Raw genomic sequence first — 22,177 nt, forward strand, 5'->3', positions numbered from 1 at the left:
GTCTGCAAAGTGGGTGGGGAGTGGTATCAGGGAATCACCAGAACTGAGCAAACAGTGTGAGTCAAGCTGATGGAAGCTCAGATATGGCTGCCAATCAGCTCTGCAAGGTAGAAGGTTTCAGCATAGGAACAGTGACCGCTGCAAGCACCCCTGTCTTGGAAAAGCCATCCCAGTTCCTGCCCGGATGGCAGACAATCCAGTTCCTCCCTGTATGTGTCTGGGTCCTGCAAAGCCACCCAGTGCTGGGACTCTGAGTAAGTTCATGTGCTGGCCCTTAAATGGAACACTTGAGTCTCCAGCAACCTCCTCATCACTCAGCCACAATCCCTGCTGGTTTTTACAGCCCATAGTGGCAGGGACATCTCTTACCAGCTCTGGAACCTTGGTCTGGGGGTTTGTTGTGGGGCTGGGACCCCTTGCTCCTCATGGACAGCCTCTACAGAAATGATCCCCCTCCCGATTAAAAAAAGGCACACATGGATATCAGACCAGCCCATTCTGTGCCTCTGCCCCTCCTACCAATCTCAATGTGTTTTCTTCTTTACTTCTCTAGTTATAGGACTTAATTCAGCCAGTTCTGAATGATGGTTGCTCTGTATTTTAGTTGCAATTTTGATGTGGTTGTGAGAGGCAGCGAGTCCTGGCATTTACCTAGGCCACCAACTTGATTTTCTCTTTCACTTTAATGAGCAAAGATTTCTCTCACATCAATGTCTCTCTCTCTCTTCCTCTCTCTCTCATCACTAAAGACATATTTAAAAAAAGAGAGAAGACCCAAGCTTGGATTAAATGAAATATATAAATAAAGGTTTGGAATAGTTATGTCACAAAGTGAGCTGCCATTACTGCTACCACAACTATTGCTACAATAACCATCACTACAGCTGTTGTAATAAAGAAGGACCAAGAACTGACTTCTGACTGCTATTCCAAGATCCTGGCATAGGGCTGTACGTGTGGGTGCCTTCCTCTCTCCCATCCCCGTGGGACCCCAGAGGAATGCATGCCACCCCCCCTCCTTCTCCGCACACATGCCACCTGCCCATCACACCCTATCCATGAAGGTTTCTTTAAAAAAAAACCAACAAACGCGTTCTTGGCAGTGTCCTCGCGGTCCCGGATCTGCCTCTTGCTTCAACAGTGTTTGGATGGAACAGACCCTGACTCCCCTTCTTCCAGCCTCCGGCCACCCTCCAGCGTCATATCCAGTCACCACCTTCAGAACCACCTCCGGGACCAGCCAACACACCGTTTTTTTGTGTGTTTTTTGGTGTGTTTTTTTCTACCTTAATCCTTACTGCCAAACAACCACGAGCCCCCAGATTCATCAGCATTATTCCACGAGGGTGGAGGCTGCGGTCAGCCGCCTGGCCCCCCTGCCTCTGCAAGGCCCCCGACACCTACCTCTCTCTGGCTTCTATTGCCACCTGGACGCTGTGGCTCTGGGGGGCGGGGGGCGTTTCTTCCGTGAGTTGGTGGCAGAGAAGCGCGAGGGCGCTGGGCGTCTCTTAAAGTTGCAAACCCAGCGCGGCGGGCGCATCCTCTTCCAGGACATGCAGGAGCCCCCCTGAGATGAGTGGGCAGAACTCAGGGCGCCCCGGAAGCCGCCCTGGCCTTGGGGAGGAACCTGGCCCAGGCCCCGTGGACCTGCGTGCCCGGGTTCTGCCCACCCAGCCCCTCAGCTCCTACTTCCTGCAGAACCACTTCCGGGTGAGGAGGTGACGCTCACCAAGAAGATGGGCCACACCTGGCTCCCTCCGCAGGCTGCCGCCCCCAGGCTGGGCTGGGCGAGTGTCTCTTCCAAAGGCTCACCCTCAAGCATGACCAGGAGCCTGTGGAGACCAGAGGCCTTTGAGGGGCCCCTCTGCATCCCCTGGTGTCTGGCTTTTACCTGAGACTTTCCCCCAAACTACTAGCCATGCTTTTAACTACCCTGAAGCCCTCTCCCGTGCATTGGACCAAATGGAACAATAAAGCTTTTTGCAGAAAAGAAAAAAGTTCTTACTGATTTCAAAGAGAGAAACATCCATGGGATCAGCTGCCTCCTGCATGCCCCCTACTGGGGGATCAGGCCGAAACCTGGGCTTGTGCCCTGATCCAGAATAGAACCAGTGACCTCTTGATGCCTGGGATGACACTCATCCAACTGAGCCACACTGGCCAGGGCCACGAAGGTTTCTGAAGTCTGCTGCATGGTGAGCCTCAAGGATTGCACCCACTTTCCCTTTCATCCCCCAAAGTCAGCACCCAGAACAGGGCTCTGCACACAGTATAGAGTCTATACTATAGACCAGTGATGGCGAACCTTTAGAGCTCGGCGTGTCAGCATTTTGGAAAAACCCTAACTTAACTCTGGTGCCGTGTCACATATAGAAATTTTTTGATATTTGCAACCATAGTAAAACAAAGACTTACATTTTTGATATTTATTTTATATATTTAAATGCCATTTAACAAAGAAAAATCAACCAAAAAAATGAGTTCACGTGTCACCTCTGACACGCGTGTCATAGGTTCGCCATCACTGCTATAGCCTGCCAATTGGTGCTGACACTCAGGGCCCCCCAGCCCACCATCTCCTTCCCCCACCTCCTCAGGTTGCGAGCGGCCTGATTTTGGTCTGAAACAAAAAGCAGAGTGCCTCCAAGTACGTGGGCCCCAATAGACTCCTAGGCCCTTTCCTGTTCTGGACAACAGCCCTTTGTGATTCTTGCGGTGGGTTCAGCAATGAGGAAGGAGGCCCTACTATATTTTCTTCTATATCATTTTACAACATAACTTCTTCCCCTCTAGCTTTTCCACTGATGTCTGCTCCCAGTTTATTTCCCTCCAATCCCTGTCTCCTGCCCCCTCTATTTCTTTCTCTATAAGCCAAGTCCTGCTTCAACACACTTTTCAATACCACAATTTGGGAGAGAGGAAAGTATTAAGTATAGAATTATCAAAGGGATTTCTTTTTTCATAAAGAAATGCATCTTTATTATTTTCAAGTACATATGTAGTGCCTCAAACTAATGTCTTATAAAAGGTCACCAAGTAAAGGTCTTGCAGATGTTTCTTTAACAAATACATAAGAATTAATGATAATTAGCCCATACACTCACAACGTCTAAATGGCGATTCCTAAAGTGCTTGAAAAGGATTGTTTTAGGGAGTCTAAATATGCCATCCTTAGCAACATTGTTGTGCTCTTAATTTACTAAGCAATCGCCTTTTGTATTAATTGTACAAAGATAAACTTTTGTCCACAGTCAATAAATCTCAAATTAACCAGGCCCTAATTTATGTGGTTTCCCACTTAGTTTTCCGAGCCCAAGGCAATGACACTTACTTCAAGGCACTTCCCATAAAGTAGAATTCCACTGTAATGAAGTAACAGACCTTGGGAGGTGGCTTATGGGCTTGGCCTAGAGTATGCTTTTTCTGCTTCCTTCCTTTCTGCCTTAGGCCTCCGTTTTCCTTCGGTGTCTCTCACTTGCTTTGTTCATCTAGGTCTCTCTGCAGGACATGCCCAGTGCCTTCTAAACCAGCCTCAAAGAATGGGCAGAGCTGCCTGCAGAGCAGAAACGCTAGGAGGAGAGGGGGGTAGGGAGGGAACAGTATCTCCCGTAGGAACGGGAGACCAACTGCGGGCACCATGAGAAAGTGGCACAATGAACATCAGATGAAGGGCGTTTGCCTGGGAGGAACAGCCTGCTGACTGTGAGGCCAAAGGCAGGTCCCTAGTGCTTTCCCTCTGGCCTGACCGTGTTCATGACCTAAGCTGACTCTGCCTGTCCCTTGAAGACAGGAAGCTCTGGGAACCCCTGCACCCCAATTCCAGCTGTTGGCCAGGGAGCTCCTGGCTTGGTGGTGCCTAGGAATAAAGCAGGTTCATCAGCATGGGCATGAGGGGAGAGGGGCGAGAGGGGCAGGGAATGAACAGGCAGCCATTCCTCTCAGAACAACGTGGAACTTCCGAGTTCCTAGCATTCCAAAGGGCAGGTGTCACCAAGTGCGTGTGATCGAGAGAGCTGGGGCATCGGTGATGTGACGTCTGGGCCTCACGGACCAGACAGACCACCAAGCAAGGTCAGTGGGAACTCTGGGTGTGGGATCTCAGAGATTATGACACTGACCTTGATCTGCCGGCAGGGCAATCTAAAAGGCTGGGACCCAGAGCTGGAGCCCAGGTGTCTACCTGGAGCTTCCAGATGTCCAATGCAGGGCTCTCTTTCTTTCCCCTGCCTCTCCCCCTGCTGGTTGCCACCGCCCCATACCCTGACCTCTCACTGTCTGCGCCTGCCCGGTCTCCTCCAGAGGCTCCTAACTAGCCGGGACTGGGAGACAGGCCAGCTTCCCAAACAACTTCCCTTTCTGGCCTCGACGGGAGGAACCATTTGTGGTTTCTGGGTCAGACAGGGAAGCAGGGGCAGAGTTGGGCAGGAAGAGGAAGAGGGGTGAAGGTGGGACATGGGGTGCAACTGGGGACCTGAGACCGTTTCCTTCCTCCTGGTTAGACATGTTCCTGTCTTTGGAAGTTGGTCTGTTCTAGTGAGGGGTGGGGGCAGAGGGACAGGGAATGGGGCGGCTGGAGTAGCCTTCAGTTCCTCCTAAAAATAGACAACATGGTGGAGTGGGAGGGACCAGGACCCGGGGAGAGTGTCTAATCTGACTGTTCAGAGTTAGGTCTCTGGGGCAATCACCCCAAGCTTATTTGCCCACCCCACCCCCCATTTAGCCTATTAAATGGCCTCATTCTTTCTCCCCAAATCTTCCCCTGAAACCACCCCTCCCCATCACCATCCCTGCAACTCCTCCAGGGCACCCCGTCTTTCCCGTCCTGGTTCTTCTTTCCAGTGTGCTCAGTAGTACGTCTCCTTTTCCACCCAGCCTGTTGGAGAGATTTGGGGGTGGGGGTTGCCAGGTGAGCATCAAAAGAGGGCAGGGGCTGGGGTGGTAGGCCAGGTGGCTGGGAGCCTGGGGCAGGGGCTGAGGTAAGTGACTGTGGACAGGTGACAAGGGAGGGGAGAAAACCCAGTGAGCTGGGCCATAGATGCTTGTACTTCACCCAGTAGAGGGAGGGCATAGAGTGGCTGGAGGTCAAAATACAAATGACTGCAGTGGCTCTTCAGGTAACAAATGAGTTTCCAGAGGGACTGCCACCTAGTGTTGCTGGGCAGAGGTGTGGGCAGAGGGTGGGCAGCTCTTATAATTTTTTTCAGGAGAAGTCAGAAATTTTGATTTTCTGTGAGAGCGCCCAAGTTTTAAATATTGGGCAATTAAAAAAGCACACACCTGCGTGAGAGAGGGCCGGCCAGAGCAAACATTATCCATGGCTTACAGGCCATCCTTCTCACCCTCCAGGAAGTGACCAAAATGCTTGTTGGGGAAAAACACACGTGGCTGAGGCCTGGCAGTCAGGAGGCCTTGGCTGTAGTGTCTGTTGTGCTGTATGACCCTGAACAAACAATTCGTCTCTCTGTATCTGTAAAATGTGGAGGTGGGACAGATGGCTGCCAGGGCCTTTCTAGTTCTGATGTTCTGTGATTCCAGGTGGAAGGTGCAAGGCCTCAGAGACCAACTGAGGGGACCAGAGAAATCTGAGAGAAAGAGGGTACAGAGAACAGACTCAACAGTCAGGGCTCCGGGACCTGGAGCCCCAGCATCTGCGGGCTCTGAGGAAAGGACGGGGCCCTGTCGTTGGAACGGAGTTGGGGTGGGGGTGCCTGGAGGGGTCAGTGGGGGTTGCGTCTTCTGGGGGTTGGGTGGGGGGCACAGGTGCTTACCTCCGGGGTATCGCCTCAGGATGAGCTTCCGGACCTCATCGTAGATGAAGATGAGGAGGCTGTAGGGGACAGCGCAGAACCACCAGGTGACCCTGGAAGCAGCAGAGGAGAGTGTTAGGAACATCAGAGGCTGGTTCCAGCAAGGAGGACTGGAATGGGCCAGAACTTGGATCCTAGAAGGTGCCCTTTTAATTTTTACTTGTTTGTTTGTTAGAGAGGAAGGGGGAGAGGGAGGGAGAGAGACTTGTTGTTCCACTTATTTATGCATTCACTGGTTGACTCTTGTATGTGTCCTGACCTGGGATCGAACCTGCAACCTTGGCATATAGGGCCAGCTGAGCACCCAGCCAGGAAAGAAGCTGCCTTTTTAAAGAAATACTCACTTGAGCGGGTACATGCGGAGGGCCACACCCATGCCTGGGCAGTAGGATAGGAAGGCAGCCAGCGCCGTCTCTTCCAGGAGCCCAAAAATCAAAATCTTGTTCCTGGAAAAACAAGGAAAGGAGGGTTAAGTGGCATCTGAAGGGAGGGCAAGGAGGGAGAGATCCAGGGACCCCTGGTGGTGGAGCGGAGAGAGGCAAGAGGAAATGTGGGGGAAAGGTCATCAGTGCATCTTCCCGTGCTCTCTGCGGGCACCTGTGTGTAAGCCGAGAAGGAGTTTCTTTCATTCTCATGCTTAGTGATGTTACCCCTCATTGCTGTCTAGAGCACACATATTCATCCATTAGATAAATCATTTTTCTGTGTTGGGTGATGTGCTCTGTCCTGGAGATGCCTCAGAAATGGTCATATCACTCCTTCTCATCTCCTCTGCTTAAAACATGACTATGGATATGCAGCTGGGTGACTAAAGCCTTTGTCCCCAAGCTGAGAGGGACATCATGGAGGTCATCCTCCTGGGCTGGGGGTGGGGGAGCTGTGAGCGCCCCCTAGCGGGGAGCTGGGGGCGGCGCTCACTTCATGCCCTGCTGGAAGACCGAGTTGCGGCGGGTCTTGCAGATGATGAGGTCGGCCCACTGCACGATGACGATGCTGACAAAGAAGGCCGTGTGGCAGGTGAACTCCACCACCTTCCGCTGCTCGTAGGTCTGCAGAGGGGCGGGCAGAGAGGCAGCAGCTGAGAAGAACCAGCAGGACCGGCGTGCAGCACCGGTCGGGGCCACTGTTAGACCCTGGGCACCCCGTCCCCTCTGAGCCCCCCGTCCCAGGTGGCCACACTGCCAGGCGTTTAGCCCCTCCTCTCGTACACACGTGTCCGCACGCACACAGCCCCGCTCACCCACTCCTGCCCATAGCTGTCCTCCAGGTCATTGGTGGACCGGTCATCCCAGTCAAGGCGGATCCCCAGCAGCCGTGTCGGCAGGAAACCGTTCTCAGCCAGGATCACGAAGTAGGTGAAGAAGCCGCCCAGTGCCTGGATCATCCCTGTGGGTCGTGGGCAAAACGCAGGGCCAGGGTCAGAGCGGGAAGCCGGACGGGGCCAGCACCGACAGGCCAGAGACGTCTGTCCCCGACCCTGGGGCAAGCGGGCCCCGTCCTGGACTCCCAAAGCCGGGGCAAGAGTTCCCTTGGGCTCCCCCCGAGCCCCGGGCCGGGCCGCACCGATCTGCCCGTAGGCCATGCTGATGAGCCTCTCGTTCACCAGCTTGTCCGTCTGCGGGTTCCGCGGCTGCCGCTTCATGATGTCACTCTCAGCGGCCTCGTAGGCCAGGGAGATGGCGGGGACCTGTGTGGGGTGGAGAGTGGGGGACAGAGGGCGTCGGAGGGGGCCTGGTCAGCTGCCCTTGGTCCTTGTCTCCTTCCACCTGCTGCCCACTGTGCCCACTGTGCCCACGTGGTTGCCTGGCCTGTCCCCCCGCCAGCCCTTGGCCTCACCATGTCGGTGCCCAGGTCGATGCAGAGGATGGTGACGGTGCCCAGCGGCAGGGGGATGTTGACGATGATGAAGAACAGGAAGGGCGTGATCTCGGGGATGTTGCTGGTCAGGGTGTACGCGATGGATTTCTTCAGGCAGCAGACGCCTGGCAGCCTGAGCTGGCTCTGTGGTTGGGTAAAGGCATGGGGAGTCGGTGTACAGGCGTCCCCTGTCCTCACCCTCCTCCACGCCCGTGACGATGGAGGCGAAGTTGTCGTCCAGCAGGATCATGTCCGCTGCCTGCTTAGAGACGTCGGAGCCCGAGATGCCCATGGCGATGCCGATGTCCGCCTTCTTCAGCGCCGGGGAGTCGTTCCCCCCGTCGCCTGTCACCGCCACGATGGCCCCCTGGGAGAAGGGACAGCCACGCTGGAGGGTGCGGGTCCCGCGCCGGCCGCGCCCTGCCCTGGGCCGCCCCGCTCACCTGCCGCTGGCAGCCCTCCACGATGATGAGCTTCTGCTGCGGAGACGTCCGCGCAAAGACGATCTCCGTGTGGTTCCGGAGGATCTCGTCCAGCTGCTCCGACGTCATGTCCTTCAGGTCAGAGCCGTGCACCACACACGCCTTGGCCTCTCTGGAGGGCAGGACACAGGTGCTGTCCCCGCCTCACCCAGCCTCTCCCGACTGCCTGGCCCACTCCCCCCTCCCCCCGCCGGCCCTGGCCCTGTCCAGGGAGCTGTTTCCTTCTCTCTCTCTCTCTCTCTCTCTCTTTCTTTCTCTCTCTCCAAACAGAAAACACACATACACAGAGGAAGTGATGCTAGAATTCTAGATCCTCGCCATGCGTGTAATCATAGTCCAACTTCCTGGGCTTGCACTCATTCCCTCACACATATTTCATTGCTATAGCCCTCTGCAGTGTAGACAGCATCTTAATTTTGTAGTTGAGAAAATGGAGGCTCCGGAAGGTAAGGGACATGTCCAAGGTCACACAGATAAACAGTGACACATCGGGCACACTCAGGGCTGAGGAACCAGAGGAAAGGCCAGTACAGGTCCCAGAGGTGCTATCCCGATTCCCTGGTCTGACTGGGGCGCCCTGTGGGAGAGAATGGGTTGGTTGGGGGCAGGGCATCCTGCAACGGCCTCACCTGGGGTTGACTTGACTGACGGGGATGTTGAGCCGGGCCGCAATGTCCTCCACAGTTTCATTGCCCTCTGATATAATGCCCACGCCTTTGGCAATGGCCTTGGCTGTGATTGGGTGGTCCCCAGTCACCATGATCACCTGGCGGGGAGGAGAAAGGAGGAAAGAGAACAAAGAACGGGACAGCAGCATTAATCCTGGGCCCCCCACCTTGCCAGCCTATTTCTTTCCCAAAGTCAGGAAAAGGCAGATGGTGGGCTCACAGATCCCAGCTGAAACAATGGGAGTGCACGTATATGTGTGTGTGTGTGTGTGTGAGTGTGTGTGTATGTGAGTGTGTGTGTGAGAGTGAGGGTGTGTGGGTGTGTGTGAGTGTGTGAGTGTGTGTGTGTGTGTGTGTATGTGAGTGTGTGTGAGTGTGTGTGTGTGAGTGTGTGAGTGTGTGTGTGTGAGTGTGTGTATGTGTGTGTGTGTGAGTGTGTGTGTGAGTGTGTGTGTGTGAGTGTGTGTGTGAGAGTGAGTGTGTGTGTGTGTGTGTGTGTGAGAGTGTGTGCATTCCCCAGGGCCCATTAGAATGTGCATATGGGGGTAGGTGGGGGAGAGACAATGACAAGTTGTGTTCTGGGGATCAGAGCTCGTTTGTTTAAATGAAGGAAAGCTGCCATGACAGAATGACATGCTAATAAGGATCCCTTGGAAGAGAAACTCCAAGGTTGTTCGGGAGTTTGGAGTTCACAGGCTCTGAGACTGTTGGCGCTAGCAGCACCCTTCACAACTTCCTCCCATTACCTGCGAGGCAGCAAAGGCTGAGAAAGGGCCAGGGTTTGCTCAAGGGCACAGGGAGCCAGGACTAGGATGTGGCTTTCTTAGGGTCCAATATGATCGCTGCAGGGCATCTAACTGGTCAGATCGGAGTAAGCATGACAGGGAGAGAGTCCTCCCTCCCCACTCCCCCTGGTGTTCATTGTGTTTCAGAATGGATGGAGCTGGGTGGGGAGGGGCGGCATCTGAGAGGCTGGCTAAGAGGCTATTCTAAGCACAAGGTAATCAGAGCTGGACTAGGATATAGCATTTGCATGTGTGGGTTTATGGGGCGAATCACATAGGTACTAAGAAGGAGGCCTCTCCAGGCCCCACTCACTGCCTTCTCTTCCACCCCTAACACCCGACTGACACTGCCCCCCAAGGCTACATGTGCCTCCCAGTTGAAAACCAATAGCAGGCCATCAAACCTCAGAGGAAAGGAAGGGGAGGATGGGAGGGAGGAGGTAAGAAGTCAACCAGAGATCTTGTGTGCATGTATGTAAGCATGACCAATGGACACAGACACTAGGGGGGCGAGGGCATGAGCTGGGCAGCGGGAGTGGCTGGGGAGAGGTCAATGGGGGAAAAAGGAGACATATGCAATACTTTCAACAATAAAGAATTTAAATTAAAAGAAAGAAAGAAAGCCCTAGCTGGTTTGGCTCAGTGGATAGAGCATCAGCCTGAAGACTGAAGGGTCCCAGGTTCAATTCCAGTCAAGGGCACATGCTCAGGTTGCAGGCTCGATCCCCAGTAGGGGTATGCAGATGGCAGCCGATCAATGATTCTCCCACCCCACTGCTAGCTGCCTCACCCTCCTCCACGCCCGCCCCTGACATTGGAGGCAAAGTCTGGTTTGGCTCAATGGATAGAGTGTTGCCCCGTGGACTGAAAGGTCCAGGGTTTGATTCCGATCAAGTCCTCATCCTTCTTGGCTCCTCTCAGGCATTTGGCACTGCTCACCACCCTCCTTAAAAAGATGTCCTCCCATGGCTTCCATGGCCCCTTTGTTCCTGGTCCCTCTCCGCCCTCTGGCTCCTTTCCCTCCCTCCTCAGGGAGGCAGCCCAGACAGTAGAAGTCAGAAGGCTGGCCTAGGAGTCAGAAGGCTACCTGAGTGGATGTGCTGGCGTGCCCGGCTCTGGGACCTTAGACAAGCGCCTCACCGAGTCTCAGCACGCGGAGACGCTGAGTTCTACCTTCCACGTAGGTCATGACGAGTAGGTACATGGGTGGATGCCCAACAACTGTTAGCTGTGTCCTATCGCCCTCTCCCCTCAGTCACTGGTTCCTATTCCTGCACGCGCCCCTAAATGTTGGTGTGGTCCAGGTCTTCATTCTCCTCCTCTTTCTAGACCCCATGCTCTTTTCCTGGGCAGAGTGAAGCAGTACAATTTGTAATTATCCAGAGTTTAACTGGATCAAATCTCCAGTCCTGGCCCTCTTTCTTGAGCTCTAAACCACATTCCAACTTTCTCTGCAACGTCTCTCCCCAGGTGTCTTATAGATTCTTTGAATGGAAGGTCAGATTGAACTCATTATCTCTACTGCCGCCGCCACCAAGCCTGCTGCTCACCTCCCTGCCTTAGAAACGATCCCTCTCATGCAGGCCCTGTGTCTCCGATACCTTCCTCACCTCCCATATCCAGTTTAGTCACCAAGTTCTCACAAGGTTCCTTGAGCGTAACGACTCCCTTTTGTCTCTGCCCTTGTTCAGGTCACCGTCCCTTGCCTGAACTATTGCAGTCTCTTCTTGCCTGTCTCCCTGACTTCAGTTCTTCTCCAAATTGAGGCCTTCCTTCATCTAGAAGCTAGATGTGTCCTGTGACACCCGTGGCTCTCTGTGGACCCCAGGATAAAGCCCAAGTCTGGCATTTAAGCAAAGTCCTTCCACCTGGCCCTGGCCCGTCTGTCTCAATTCCCAGTGCTCCTCTGCCACCTCTCCCCGCAACCCACGCAAATGCCCGGTACAGTCTAACCACAGAGTACACGCTGTTCCCTGCTCTTGACCTGCCTTCCTCTCTCTCGCAGCCTTACAAAATATTTGTCAACCTTTAAGGCCCAGATCAAATATCATGCCCTCTATAAAACATTGTCCAGTTCCCTGAGGCAGAATTAACTGCTCCCTGCTGTGGCTTCCCATGGAGGGACCTTCCCCAGGCCTCTGTGATAGTTCTGATCATGGCATGAGGCAGGTTAAGGAGCAGGCCATGCTTGATATAGCCAACCCACTTCTTCCTAGCAGATTTATTTGGGGATAGCTACGTACCTGCTCTAAGTCTCAGCTTGTTTTATTTTTAAATGGGGATAGTGAGGCCTACCTCAGAGACAGAGTGGTAGGGGGTTCAGAAATCATACATAGACACACATATACAGACAAGTCCTCTGGTGTGATGGTTGAGACCTAGCAGACTGCCTTGGTTCAAATCCTGGCCCTCCCACTTATGAACTGTGTGTTCTTGGGCATGCTACTTTGTGCCTTGGTCCCTCTGTGTAAAAAAGGGAAAATATTAGTGTCTACTTACAGGGCTGTTATGAAGATTAAATGAGATGTTACAGGTTTAGTGCTAACAGCAGTGCCTGATTCATATAAAGTCTTATAAAACAATTGGCTGTTTTTGTTATGAGAGTATCTGACCTATAGTAAGTGCTCAACTACCCTAGCTATTATGATTGTTCTGTGATTAATCAATTGTTCTGTGATTAATCAATTGAGAGACCATGAACTCTGGCGGTCAGGCTATATCTTATTCATCTTTGAGTCTCCAGGGCCTAGCGCAGTACCTGACCCTCAGTAGACAGGGAGAGCTGAACTTACGTGGTAATAGGTGAGATGCTGAGAAAAAGAGGAGGAAGCAGTGGCACCCTACCTGGTGCCACTCGGTTAAGGCGGATGTTAAAGTGCTGTATCTATCTTTTTGTTTGTTTGTTTTTTGTTAATCCTCACCAGAGGATATTTTCTCCTTTGCTTTCCAGAGAGTAGAAAGGAGGGAGGGAGGTAAGCAGAGAGGAGAGAGAGAAACATTGATATGGGAGAGACACATTGACTGGTTGCCTCCCACATGCGCCCTGACTGGGGGCAGGGAGCAAACCTGCAGGCCAGTTACGTGCCCTTGACCGGGAATCAAACTTGTAGACCCTTCACTACGCGGGCTGACACTCCAACCACTGAACACACCAGCCGGGGCTAAAGTGCTATATCTTTGTGGTTTTTTGGTTTTTTTTAAAGCGATATATCTTTGAAACATGAAAGTAAGCTCCAAGATGGAAGGGATTTATGTTGCTTTGTTTGTTGATCTCCGCACCTTGAACAGTGCCTGGCACATAGTTGGAAAATGACAAATATTTGTTAAATGAAGAGCAACTGCAGCACCAAGGAGGGAGTGGCCACTGAGAAGCAATGACAGCTGGACAAGGAAACATGGGAGAGGGGTGCTAAGGGGAATGAGTGCTGGAGCCAGTCTGCAGGGTTCTGTGGGGAGGGGGCGGGGGAGTGAGTGGATGCAGACTGGAGCCTGCTAACCCCATCCCAAATGGCTAGGGGCAGTGGGCAGTAGCTGGGAGGGGCAGGACACCATATCCCCAAGGTAGGGGTGCCGTATCAGCTTGCCATCAGAACAGAATGAGCCATGCCAGGGCGGGCGAGGTTCGATGTGGGAGACTGGGCACTGAGCACGTGGGACAAGCAGGGTGAGCTCTCCACAGCCGTGGCCGACCTTCCCTTGCAGATGACTGGCTGCCCCTCCCAGTCAGCCACGGCTGACCTTCCCTTGCAGATGACTGGCTGCCCTTCCCAGTCAGCGAGAAAAAGATCACCAGGGGTTGGATGCCCCCAGGCCAACAGCCCTGCATTCTCTTGACCTTCCAAGGGTGGAAGGGGAGGCTGAAGGGGGAGCGTGAGGCCCGTACCTTGATGCCTGCACTCCGACACTTGCCCACAGCGTCAGGCACAGCCGCCCGGGGAGGGTCGATCATGGACATGAGCCCCACGAAGCAGAGCTTCTCCGTGGGGAAGTTCAGCTCCTCCGTGTCGAATTTGAAACCGCGAGGAAACTTTCCAGAGGGCAGATTCAGCTGACAGAACCCTGAAGGAGGAGGGGGGAGGCAGAAGGGTGGATTGAGAGCAGCAAGGTGGCTGCCTGAACACCCCTAACGTTCCTCATCCTAGGGACCCCACTGAGGCTTGGGAATCCCTCTCTCAGCCCCGCTCCCTGCTTCTGGACCCTCACCCAGCACTCGCTCCCCAAGTCCTCCCAGCTCCATGTAGGCGTTCTGAAAGGCGTCTTGCATCTCCTTGTCCAGCGGGATCTCCTTGCCCTGCACCAGGATGGAGGAGCACCGGTCCAGGATGCGCTCGGGGGCCCCCTTCATCACCAGCACGTGGCTCTGGGGGCTGTCTTCTCGCTCGTGGATGGACAGCTGGAGAGAGGATGGGCAGTGACAGAGGGGGCCGTAACTGTCTTATTAGCCCCAATGCCCAGCACGGGGCCTAGTCAGAGCAGAGGCTGGTAAGAAACACCCCCCTTAATAAAATTACCTCTGACTCATCAACCCTTGTCGCATAGGGACAGTTTCTGTGTGTGGAGAGATGTTTGAAACAAAAGACCCAACCCTGTAACCTGAGAGTCACCTTCCTAGGACATTCATTGACTCAGCAAATGTTTATTCAGATCAGTTAAGACAGGCCTTGTGCATGGGCTAGATGGCTTTGTTGTCAGCATTCCCCACCACTCCGCTGGCCTCGGCGGGACTTTACCTCTATGGCCTACACAGGACGTAGCGGAGACTGTTATTGGCATTTCCCAAATGCTTACAGGTGGGGGGATACGCTAAGGAAATTTCAGAAGTATGTTTCAACTGAGTGTGATGAAAGGGTTGAGAGACCGGGGCCAGAGGATGGGGAGCTCTTGGAGGAAGAGCCAAGAGGGTGGGAGGAATGAAGGAATGAAGGTTGGGAGCTAAGGGGTAATGGCAACCAGACATGTAGTCACCCAAGTTGCCCTGGGGAATAAGTCAGGGGTGAGAGGACATGATGTCCAGATGCCTCCACTTCTCATGTTGATGACTCCCCCTTGGCTTTGTGCACCCCCTCATTTCTGTTCCTCCCACTCCCCTGTCCCAGTTCCCTGACCAGACCTGATACTTGTTGGTGGAGTTGAAAGGAATCTCCGCCACCTTGGGGTTCCTGTCCCTCATCTTCCTCACAGAGCCGCAGGACAGCTCAATGCACTTGAGCAGAGCTGACTCGGAGGCGTCGCCCGCTGTGTCGCGCTGTCAGGAGAATTCAGTGTCACAGTGGGGCCGGAGAAGGATGGAGGACCAAGAGGAGAGGCCATGAAACCTTGGAGGCCACCGCAGGGTATGAGGGGAAGCTGGGCATCAGCAAGGGGCACAGGCCATGGAGGCGGCCCTGACCCCCTACCTTAGACACAGAGATGTTCTCCTGCCCACCCTTGAAGACGGCTCGGTTGCAGAGGCCAGCAATCCGAGACAGGGCCGTCCACGTTGCAGATCGCTTGTCAAATGTGGCCCCTAGGGGAAAATGAGGGAGAACCGTTTAGAGCTTGGTTCCCCTTTAGAGCTCCTCTCTCTCTCCACCCACTCTACCACCCAGTGTCCTGGACACCCACCAGACCCCTTCACCCCTCTGGGCTGCCCAATCACCAGACTGGTCTTCGGTGGTGTCAGCCTCATGGATCTGGTTGTCAAACCACATATGGGCGACGGTCATACGGTTCTGGGTGAGGGTGCCCGTCTTGTCAGAGCAGATGGTGGAGGTGGAGCCCAGCGTCTCCACCGCCTCCAGGTTCTTCACCAGGCAGTTCTTCCTCGCCATGCGCTTGGCTGTCAGGGTCAGACACACCTGGCAGAAAGAGAGGAGCATACAAAAGGGCCACGCCTGAGCCAGAGACGTCTATGACCTTCCCCCAGAGCATGGCTCTATCCCTCCTCCAGTGATCCTACTCCACAAACGCGAGTGGGATCTAGGTGTGAGCAGTTGAACCGAGATCATGGGTGTATATTTAGGTGAAATGTCCAGTACGGAGTTGAAGACATTCATCTAGAGCTCCAGAGAGGCCAGAGTAGAGCTGGGCGAAGGGATGTGAGAGTCACCCACACAGAATGGGCAGTGAAAACTGGGCTCACTTAAGTGTGTTAAGGAAAAGAGCAGAGAGCTGAGGCCTGAGACTCAGTTTTGGGGAGAAGGAGGGGACCCTGCTGGGGACAGAGGAGAGGAGAACCAGGATAGTGACATGTCACAGTCGTCAGTGAAGGAGAGGGTTCCCAGCAGGTGGACAAAGGGTTCCTTTCGGCAGCAGAGTTGAGCATTGGAGCTGAGAAAAGGTCTCTGGGTTTGCTCGGTGGTCACTGGTGACCTTTGGGAGAGCATTTGCAGAAGAGAGTTGGCCAGGACGAGCTCTGGGTGACAGGAGCAGATGAATAGCACGTGGGTGGTGAGAAGAGGCGACTGTGACGAGCTGTGGGAGGGAGGCTGCCTGCCAAAGTACAGCCCAACCGGAGATTGCTCAGACTCAACCTCTGAGCCGTGGACTAAATGACCTTTTTCAGACTCACACTCTAAGCCATGTATTAAATGAGAATCTGATATGTGATTTTAAGGGCTTGCAGTGAAAACATTGCTGAGGAGCAAGGAGCCTCTAGCACTGCTGAGGAAAGGGTAACAAGACCCACCCTGGTGGCACCTCCGCCTGACCACTCACCGTGACGGTGGCCAGCAGCCCCTCGGGCACATTGGCCACGATGATGCCGATGAGGAAGATGACTGCCTCTAGCCAGCTGTAGCCCAGGATGAGGGACAGCACGAAGAAGGAGATGCCCAGAAACACAGCCACCCCCGTGATCAGCTGGATGAAGTGTTCAATCTCCATGGCTATCGGGGTCCGCCCCACCTCCAGGCCTGAGGCCAGAGTGGCTATGCGGCCCATCACCGTCCGGTCACCTGTGGCGATCACGATGCCCCTGGCAGTGCCTGCAACACAGGAAGAGACTCTAGCTCGGTGCCTTAGGTCCCAGGATCTGTGTCCTGTCCCACTTCCTGAGGAAGGAAATCCACCAGAGACTCTGCTCCCAAAGTGTCAGTAGATTGTTCCTCCCGGGCTCTCTCATCTTGCCCACATCGCCAACCCCCAGCTCAGTGCAACAGCAAGCTATTTTCTCTTACACTTGGGCCTGTGGGAAGAGCTTGCAAATAAACTCAAAGTTCAAACTGAGGAGATTCAATAAGTGAAACAAAAATATTGCCTGCAGTACTTCAGTAAAATCAATCTTCTACATATTACCCACAAACTATGTGTTTACATTATAAACACAAAGTAAGGCACTTATTATGGACTAGAAGCCCGATGCATGAACTTCGTGCAAGGGGCTCGGCCCTCCCAGCCCAGGCTTTGACTTTGTCCGGAAGGATGTCCGGTCTAATTAGCATATTACACTTTTATTATTATAGGTTTTCCATGTAGTCTTAAGATTTTCTTTGTCAACATTAGGCATGAATCCCATAAAAGAAGCTAGGCAAATTACTGACCCTCAAGTAGATGTTAAAGGGGCCTACAGGAGAGGAGGGCTGGGGCAGTGGGAAGAGCATGCATGTTGGAGTCAGCCAAACCTGAGCTTGAATCCTTATTCGGGTTCCTATCTAGGGGTTATTTTAACAATTAAATCAGATTGTGCTGTAATACCTAAACCAGTGCATAGCACATAGTAGGCACTCATCAAATGTTAGTTCCATTCATTTCCTATCCTTTCTTCAAGGCCAATTTTAGAGTAAGCCATGGGAATATTTAACATTTGTGAAAATGTAGAGCAAACTTCAGAATCTCAGTACATTAAAAAGTTAGGGAACTTAATGTGTGGTGATTTTCATTATAATTCCAACTTGCTGAAAGAGGGGAGAAGCCCAGAATCACATATCCACTGAAGAGAAACGACAGATATAAAGAGAAAGGTGTGGAGGTGGGAAGGTCTTTGGCTCGCTTTCTGAGGCCCCTGGCATAGTCGGGCCTCTTTCTCCCACCAGCTCTTGCCCTCTCCGCCCTCAGCCCTGACTCGGTTCACTGGCCTTTGGTCATCTCTAGAACCCAGAACAGGGAGGGGGCCACCTGGGCAGCCTCAGCATGACAATTTCTCTTGGCGAAGCACAGTCCTAGCTACAGCCCGAAGGAGGGCCAAGTATCCACTGGGCTGGGAAGCTTTCCTGCCCCTCCCCCAGCCCGGGGCTCTGGGCAAAGCAAGGGCCAGAGATGGAGGCAGCAAGTCCCAAACCCAGGAAAACAGAAGCCTTCAGTCAAGCCAAAGACACCAAAGAGTCAAGGCTGGCTTGGGACGGGTGTGCATGTGAGTGGGTGATGTGTGTCATATGTGTGCATGTGTGTATGATGTGTGAGTGTCAGAGTGTGTAAATGTGGGTGTGTGTGGTAGGGTTGGGGGAACTTGGCCAAGACCTAAAGGCTTTGGAATCCACTCAGTGTTACGGTGGACAGGACAGAGATCTTTCTGTGGGAGGTAAGTTTCCATGGAGTTGTGCCATCCCAGCCAATACCCTGCTCTCTGGAAGGGATTATTTCTGTAATATTCAGGGATCCCCATACCCAAGTCCTCAGTTCCCTCCTCTAGAGCAGGGTTTTTGATGAGTAAGTACAGCCACAGCCCTCAGTCCTGCTGGGGGTTCAGGATTCAGACGCCTCCCTCCGTGGGTGCTGGGACGAAGGGCCCCCACCAGGCTGGCCTCTCACCTTCCACACAGTTGGTAGAGAAGAAACAGATATTGCGGGTCTCCAGGGGGTTCTCATGGGTAAACTCAGGGGAACGGGTCTGGGGCTCTGACTCCCCAGTTAGGGATGAGTTGTCCACCTGGGGAGGAAGCAGGGAGGGTGTAGCCATCAGCCTGGCAGGCGCACTTGTGCACACACAGCTGTCTTCCAACTCCAACTGCGCTCAATCTCCATGACACGAGGGACAAAATTACACTCGTCCTCATCACATATTTATAGCATTGCTCAGCTATTGTCCCTGCGCTGGTTTGGAATCCTAGCTCTTGCAAGATTTTAATGTGACCTTGGGCTGGTTACTTAACCCTCCACTCATCTGTAAAATGGGGGTTGTCATCAGAATCTGTGCACTGCACAACTCCAGGGGGTGCCATCAACACTGTAGTCTATGAAAATGGCACGGCCTAGTGTGGCCACGCGCAACAGCCCTGCATGATCAGACCGTCCTCACAGAGTTGAAGTACATGGCATCTGCGAATGTACATCAAACATCGGACAATAACTGGGACTCAATACAAGGTGGCTGTAAAGTGGGTTTCAAAGACACACCTAGGGCACAGAGCAGTCATCACACAGGTACAAGGAGACAGCGCCTCAGCGCTATCAGGTGCAGCTGGGGGGCACGGGGTAGGTGTTGGCATTTGGATCTGGCCCTTCCAATCTTCAAACCTCTAACTGGGCCCCTCTCAGCTCTATCCAGCCTTCTTCCTAGACCCCGCCAGTTGCTCTGGCTTGGCCTCCTCACCTTACAGCCGTGAGAAGAGATGATCCGGAGGTCAGCAGGCACGCGGTCTCCACCCTTCACCTCCACCAGGTCTCCCACCACCACTTCCTCCGCGTTGATCTGCATCTTCTCGCCCTCCCGCACGACGAGGGCTTGCTGCAAGGAGGCCATGGGCATCTCGTGAAGTCTCTACCCCTACTTTTCTCTCCTGCTGCTTTTCCACCTCCCCTTCAGCCCCCCCGAGGAGGAGGAGAAGCCCTTAGCAACAAAACTAGGTCCTGGGGTAGAGACCTAGGGGGACTTTTTGTCCAAGCCTCCATCTCAGAGCGCCAAGTTGAGAAGGGAGGAGCTGGACCCGCCCAGAAACCGTATGCCCCAGCCCAGAGCCCCGCCTGACCATCTACCTGCGGAACCATGTTCTTGAAGGAGTCCATGATCTTGGAGCTCTTGGCCTCTTGGTAGTAGGAGAAGCAGCCCGTGACGATGACCACAGCTGCCAGCACCACGCCCAGATAGAGCTGGCAAGGAGACAGGGTTTGAGAGACCTGCCCGTCTCTCAACCCTCAAGCGGCACCTGCCACGTGGGACAAGCTACCTTGTCTGTGACTGGAAGTGAAAATGGTCGAGGAAAGTCCGTCTCTCTTACTTCCCCCTCAGTCTTCCAGTCCCCAACCTCCTAAGGCTAGAAGGCGTGGTGAGAGTCTTAGGGAGTTCCCAGGACTACAGTGGGGCCTTGACTTACGATTGTCCCGACTAACGAATTTTTTGAGATATGAGCTGTCTCTCGGCCGATTTTTTGATTTGAGTTGTGAGCTAAAATTCGGGTTACGAGCCAGCTTCAGATACCCCACCGCTAGTTGGCGCAGCGAATGTCACAGTGAACGCCACAACATCAGCCCGGCATCACGTTCACTTTTTGATTTGACATACGAGTAATTTGAGTTACGAGCGCTGTGACGGAACGAATTAAACTCGTAAGTCAAGGCCCCACTGTAGGTCTTCTCTAGGGTGTGAAGACTGAGGGATGGGCAGGCAAGCCCACTTAAGTGTAAAGGAACAGAGAGGGGCTTTCTCATCCTTGAGAGATTGTGTGCCTGTGTGTGTTGGGGTGCGTATCAGTATGTATAGAAGCCGCACCCATTTTCAGCCTAAAGGGCCCTGTGACGTGAGGGTCTTGCTCCCTGCCCCCCAGCTAGACTGGAGATTCGGGGTTGGAGGACAGAGTCATGGGCTGGTCCAGGGGCCAAGCATTCCAGCTCACATTGTCGTTGGACGGTTCATCTTCCATGGCAGCCTGGATGCCGTAGGCCAGGAAGCAGAGGATGGCCCCGATCCACAGAAGGATGGAGAAGCCCCCGAAAAGCTGGCGACAGAACTTGACCCACTCGGGGGTTGTTGGGGGTGGGGTGAGGGCGTTGGGTCCGTCCCGAGCCAGAATGTCCTGGGCCCGCTGGTTGGTGAGGCCCTAAGGGAGGCAAGTAGGAGTGTGGGAGTTTGCATCCGCCACCAGTCTGGCCCCTCACCACGCGCCCCCCCCCACCATGTAATAGGCAGCAGCTCGTTGGCCGGGAGTAAGGCCTGGTGGAGGGGAAATCCCACCTGGTTGGAAGGGCTGAGGGGCCACAGGAGAGGCCACGTGAAGGAGGGGGGGTTTGCAATGGGTGTTAGAGGCCTTGACGGCTGAGGAGGATTTTGATGTGGCCCCGTCTCTGGTCATCACTGGACTGATTGACATTTGGGGCCACAATCATCTCCTCTGGAGGCAGCCTGGCCGAGGCTCACTGGAAAGTCATCTCAATTGGCTCCTCCCCTCCCCACCCCCGTCTCTCTTCCCTCACATTCCCCACATCACCAAGGAACATTTGTGTTTCTTGCACAAGGATTTAAGAAGAGTCCTACATTATTGACCATCAGCGTCGCTCGGCCTCAGCAATCGCCCATCGCTTCCCCCAGAAAGCCTGGCCCGGCCCTGCTCCCGGGCCCAGGCTGCCTCAGACGCCCCTCTCTGCATCCATTACATCCTAGACATGATTCCTGCACCGCCACATGGCACTGGAGGTCTAGGCACTCCTCTTTGCTACCAGACTTTGAGATCCTTGAAGGCAGAGGACACTTTTTCTATCTGTCCACTCATTGATTTAATAAACGTGTTTTGAATGCCAGGCTCTATTATCAGCTCTGCCCAGAGATGGGCAAGACCCACAGAGTCCTTGCTTTGCGGAGCTTATGATCTAGGGAGGTGACACACAATCAATGATATTAGTGCCAGACAGTGAAAGTGTTACTCAGGGAAATAAGGTTAAAGCAATGGGGGCATAGAGTTTTCAAAAGGGCAATCCCGGAGGGCCTACAGGAGGAGGTCACACGACCATATTTTTTATTAATAATGTTTTTCTTTTTCAAAGTGATGGGCTTGGCAATCTGACATTGCTGCTTGCTATGGACGTGACCTTGGGAAGCTGCGCTCCTCCTCTGAGTCTCCTTGCTCTGAGAAAGAGGTCACAGCACCTTTCCCTCAAGGTTGCAAGGATTAGAAAAATGTATGTAAAACGTACATACATAGCGGGGCCCCAGCATGCCACTGTCAGAATAGTCATAGGTCACTCCCCAATTTCATGTATGTCAGTGCCATGAGACGGTGCAACACGGAGGCTGCTTGAGGGAGAGAGAGCTCTGCCTGGAGGCCCTTGGGGCCTGGGTCCCCAGGATCCTGGCTTTCGGGTGGGGACACAGGAAAGGGGCTCAAGACTAGGAAGCAGGGCATCTGGGTTCTTGTTCTGATTCTGCACCAATTAGTCCCCGGGCCTCGGTTTCCCCATCTGTAAAAAGGGTTGGATTACAGGTGGACGGCCCCTTGCTCCTGATGCCGCTGCGTGGTTCTCTCACCTCTTTGGTGCCCTCCAGGCCCCTCCACTCACCTTGGACAGGTCCACTTGGTATTTGCGGCCCAGCTCATCCAAGGATAGCTTGTGGTCGTCCTGGGGAATGGAGACTGAATTACCGTGAGGAGGGAGGCTGTGTGTGTGTGTGTGTGTGTGTTTAGAATGTATGTGAGGTCAATGAGAGGCCAGAGGTGAGGCAAGGAGCATGG

At 53.7% G+C, this 22,177-nt stretch overlaps 1 protein-coding gene across 1 annotated transcript in view; it reads right to left on the bottom strand.

Moving 5' to 3' along the window:
* Positions 1-2,954: 2,954 nt before the first annotated feature.
* The window catches only part of LOC102757270 (sodium/potassium-transporting ATPase subunit alpha-2), a 23,440-nt gene continuing 4,217 nt past the window's right edge, over positions 2,955-22,177 (bottom strand). The window contains exons 3-23 of the mRNA XM_006752837.2: positions 22,005-22,064; positions 20,348-20,551; positions 19,491-19,604; positions 19,108-19,242; positions 18,327-18,444; positions 16,296-16,564; positions 15,238-15,436; positions 14,996-15,105; positions 14,710-14,844; positions 13,803-13,992; positions 13,483-13,658; positions 8,776-8,912; positions 8,108-8,258; positions 7,863-8,031; positions 7,644-7,789; positions 7,371-7,494; positions 7,048-7,193; positions 6,726-6,856; positions 6,152-6,253; positions 5,769-5,860; positions 2,955-4,873 (exon numbers count right to left, since the gene is read on the bottom strand). Of these exons, the coding sequence (XP_006752900.1) occupies positions 4,845-4,873; positions 5,769-5,860; positions 6,152-6,253; positions 6,726-6,856; positions 7,048-7,193; positions 7,371-7,494; positions 7,644-7,789; positions 7,863-8,031; positions 8,108-8,258; positions 8,776-8,912; positions 13,483-13,658; positions 13,803-13,992; positions 14,710-14,844; positions 14,996-15,105; positions 15,238-15,436; positions 16,296-16,564; positions 18,327-18,444; positions 19,108-19,242; positions 19,491-19,604; positions 20,348-20,551; positions 22,005-22,064 (2,937 nt within the window). The 3' untranslated portion in view covers positions 2,955-4,844. The remainder of the gene's footprint in view (positions 4,874-5,768; positions 5,861-6,151; positions 6,254-6,725; positions 6,857-7,047; positions 7,194-7,370; positions 7,495-7,643; positions 7,790-7,862; positions 8,032-8,107; positions 8,259-8,775; positions 8,913-13,482; positions 13,659-13,802; positions 13,993-14,709; positions 14,845-14,995; positions 15,106-15,237; positions 15,437-16,295; positions 16,565-18,326; positions 18,445-19,107; positions 19,243-19,490; positions 19,605-20,347; positions 20,552-22,004; positions 22,065-22,177) is intronic.

Source organism: Myotis davidii, unplaced genomic scaffold (genome assembly GCF_000327345.1).
Source record: "Myotis davidii unplaced genomic scaffold, ASM32734v1 scaffold251, whole genome shotgun sequence".
Taxonomy (NCBI): Eukaryota; Metazoa; Chordata; class Mammalia; order Chiroptera; family Vespertilionidae; genus Myotis; species Myotis davidii.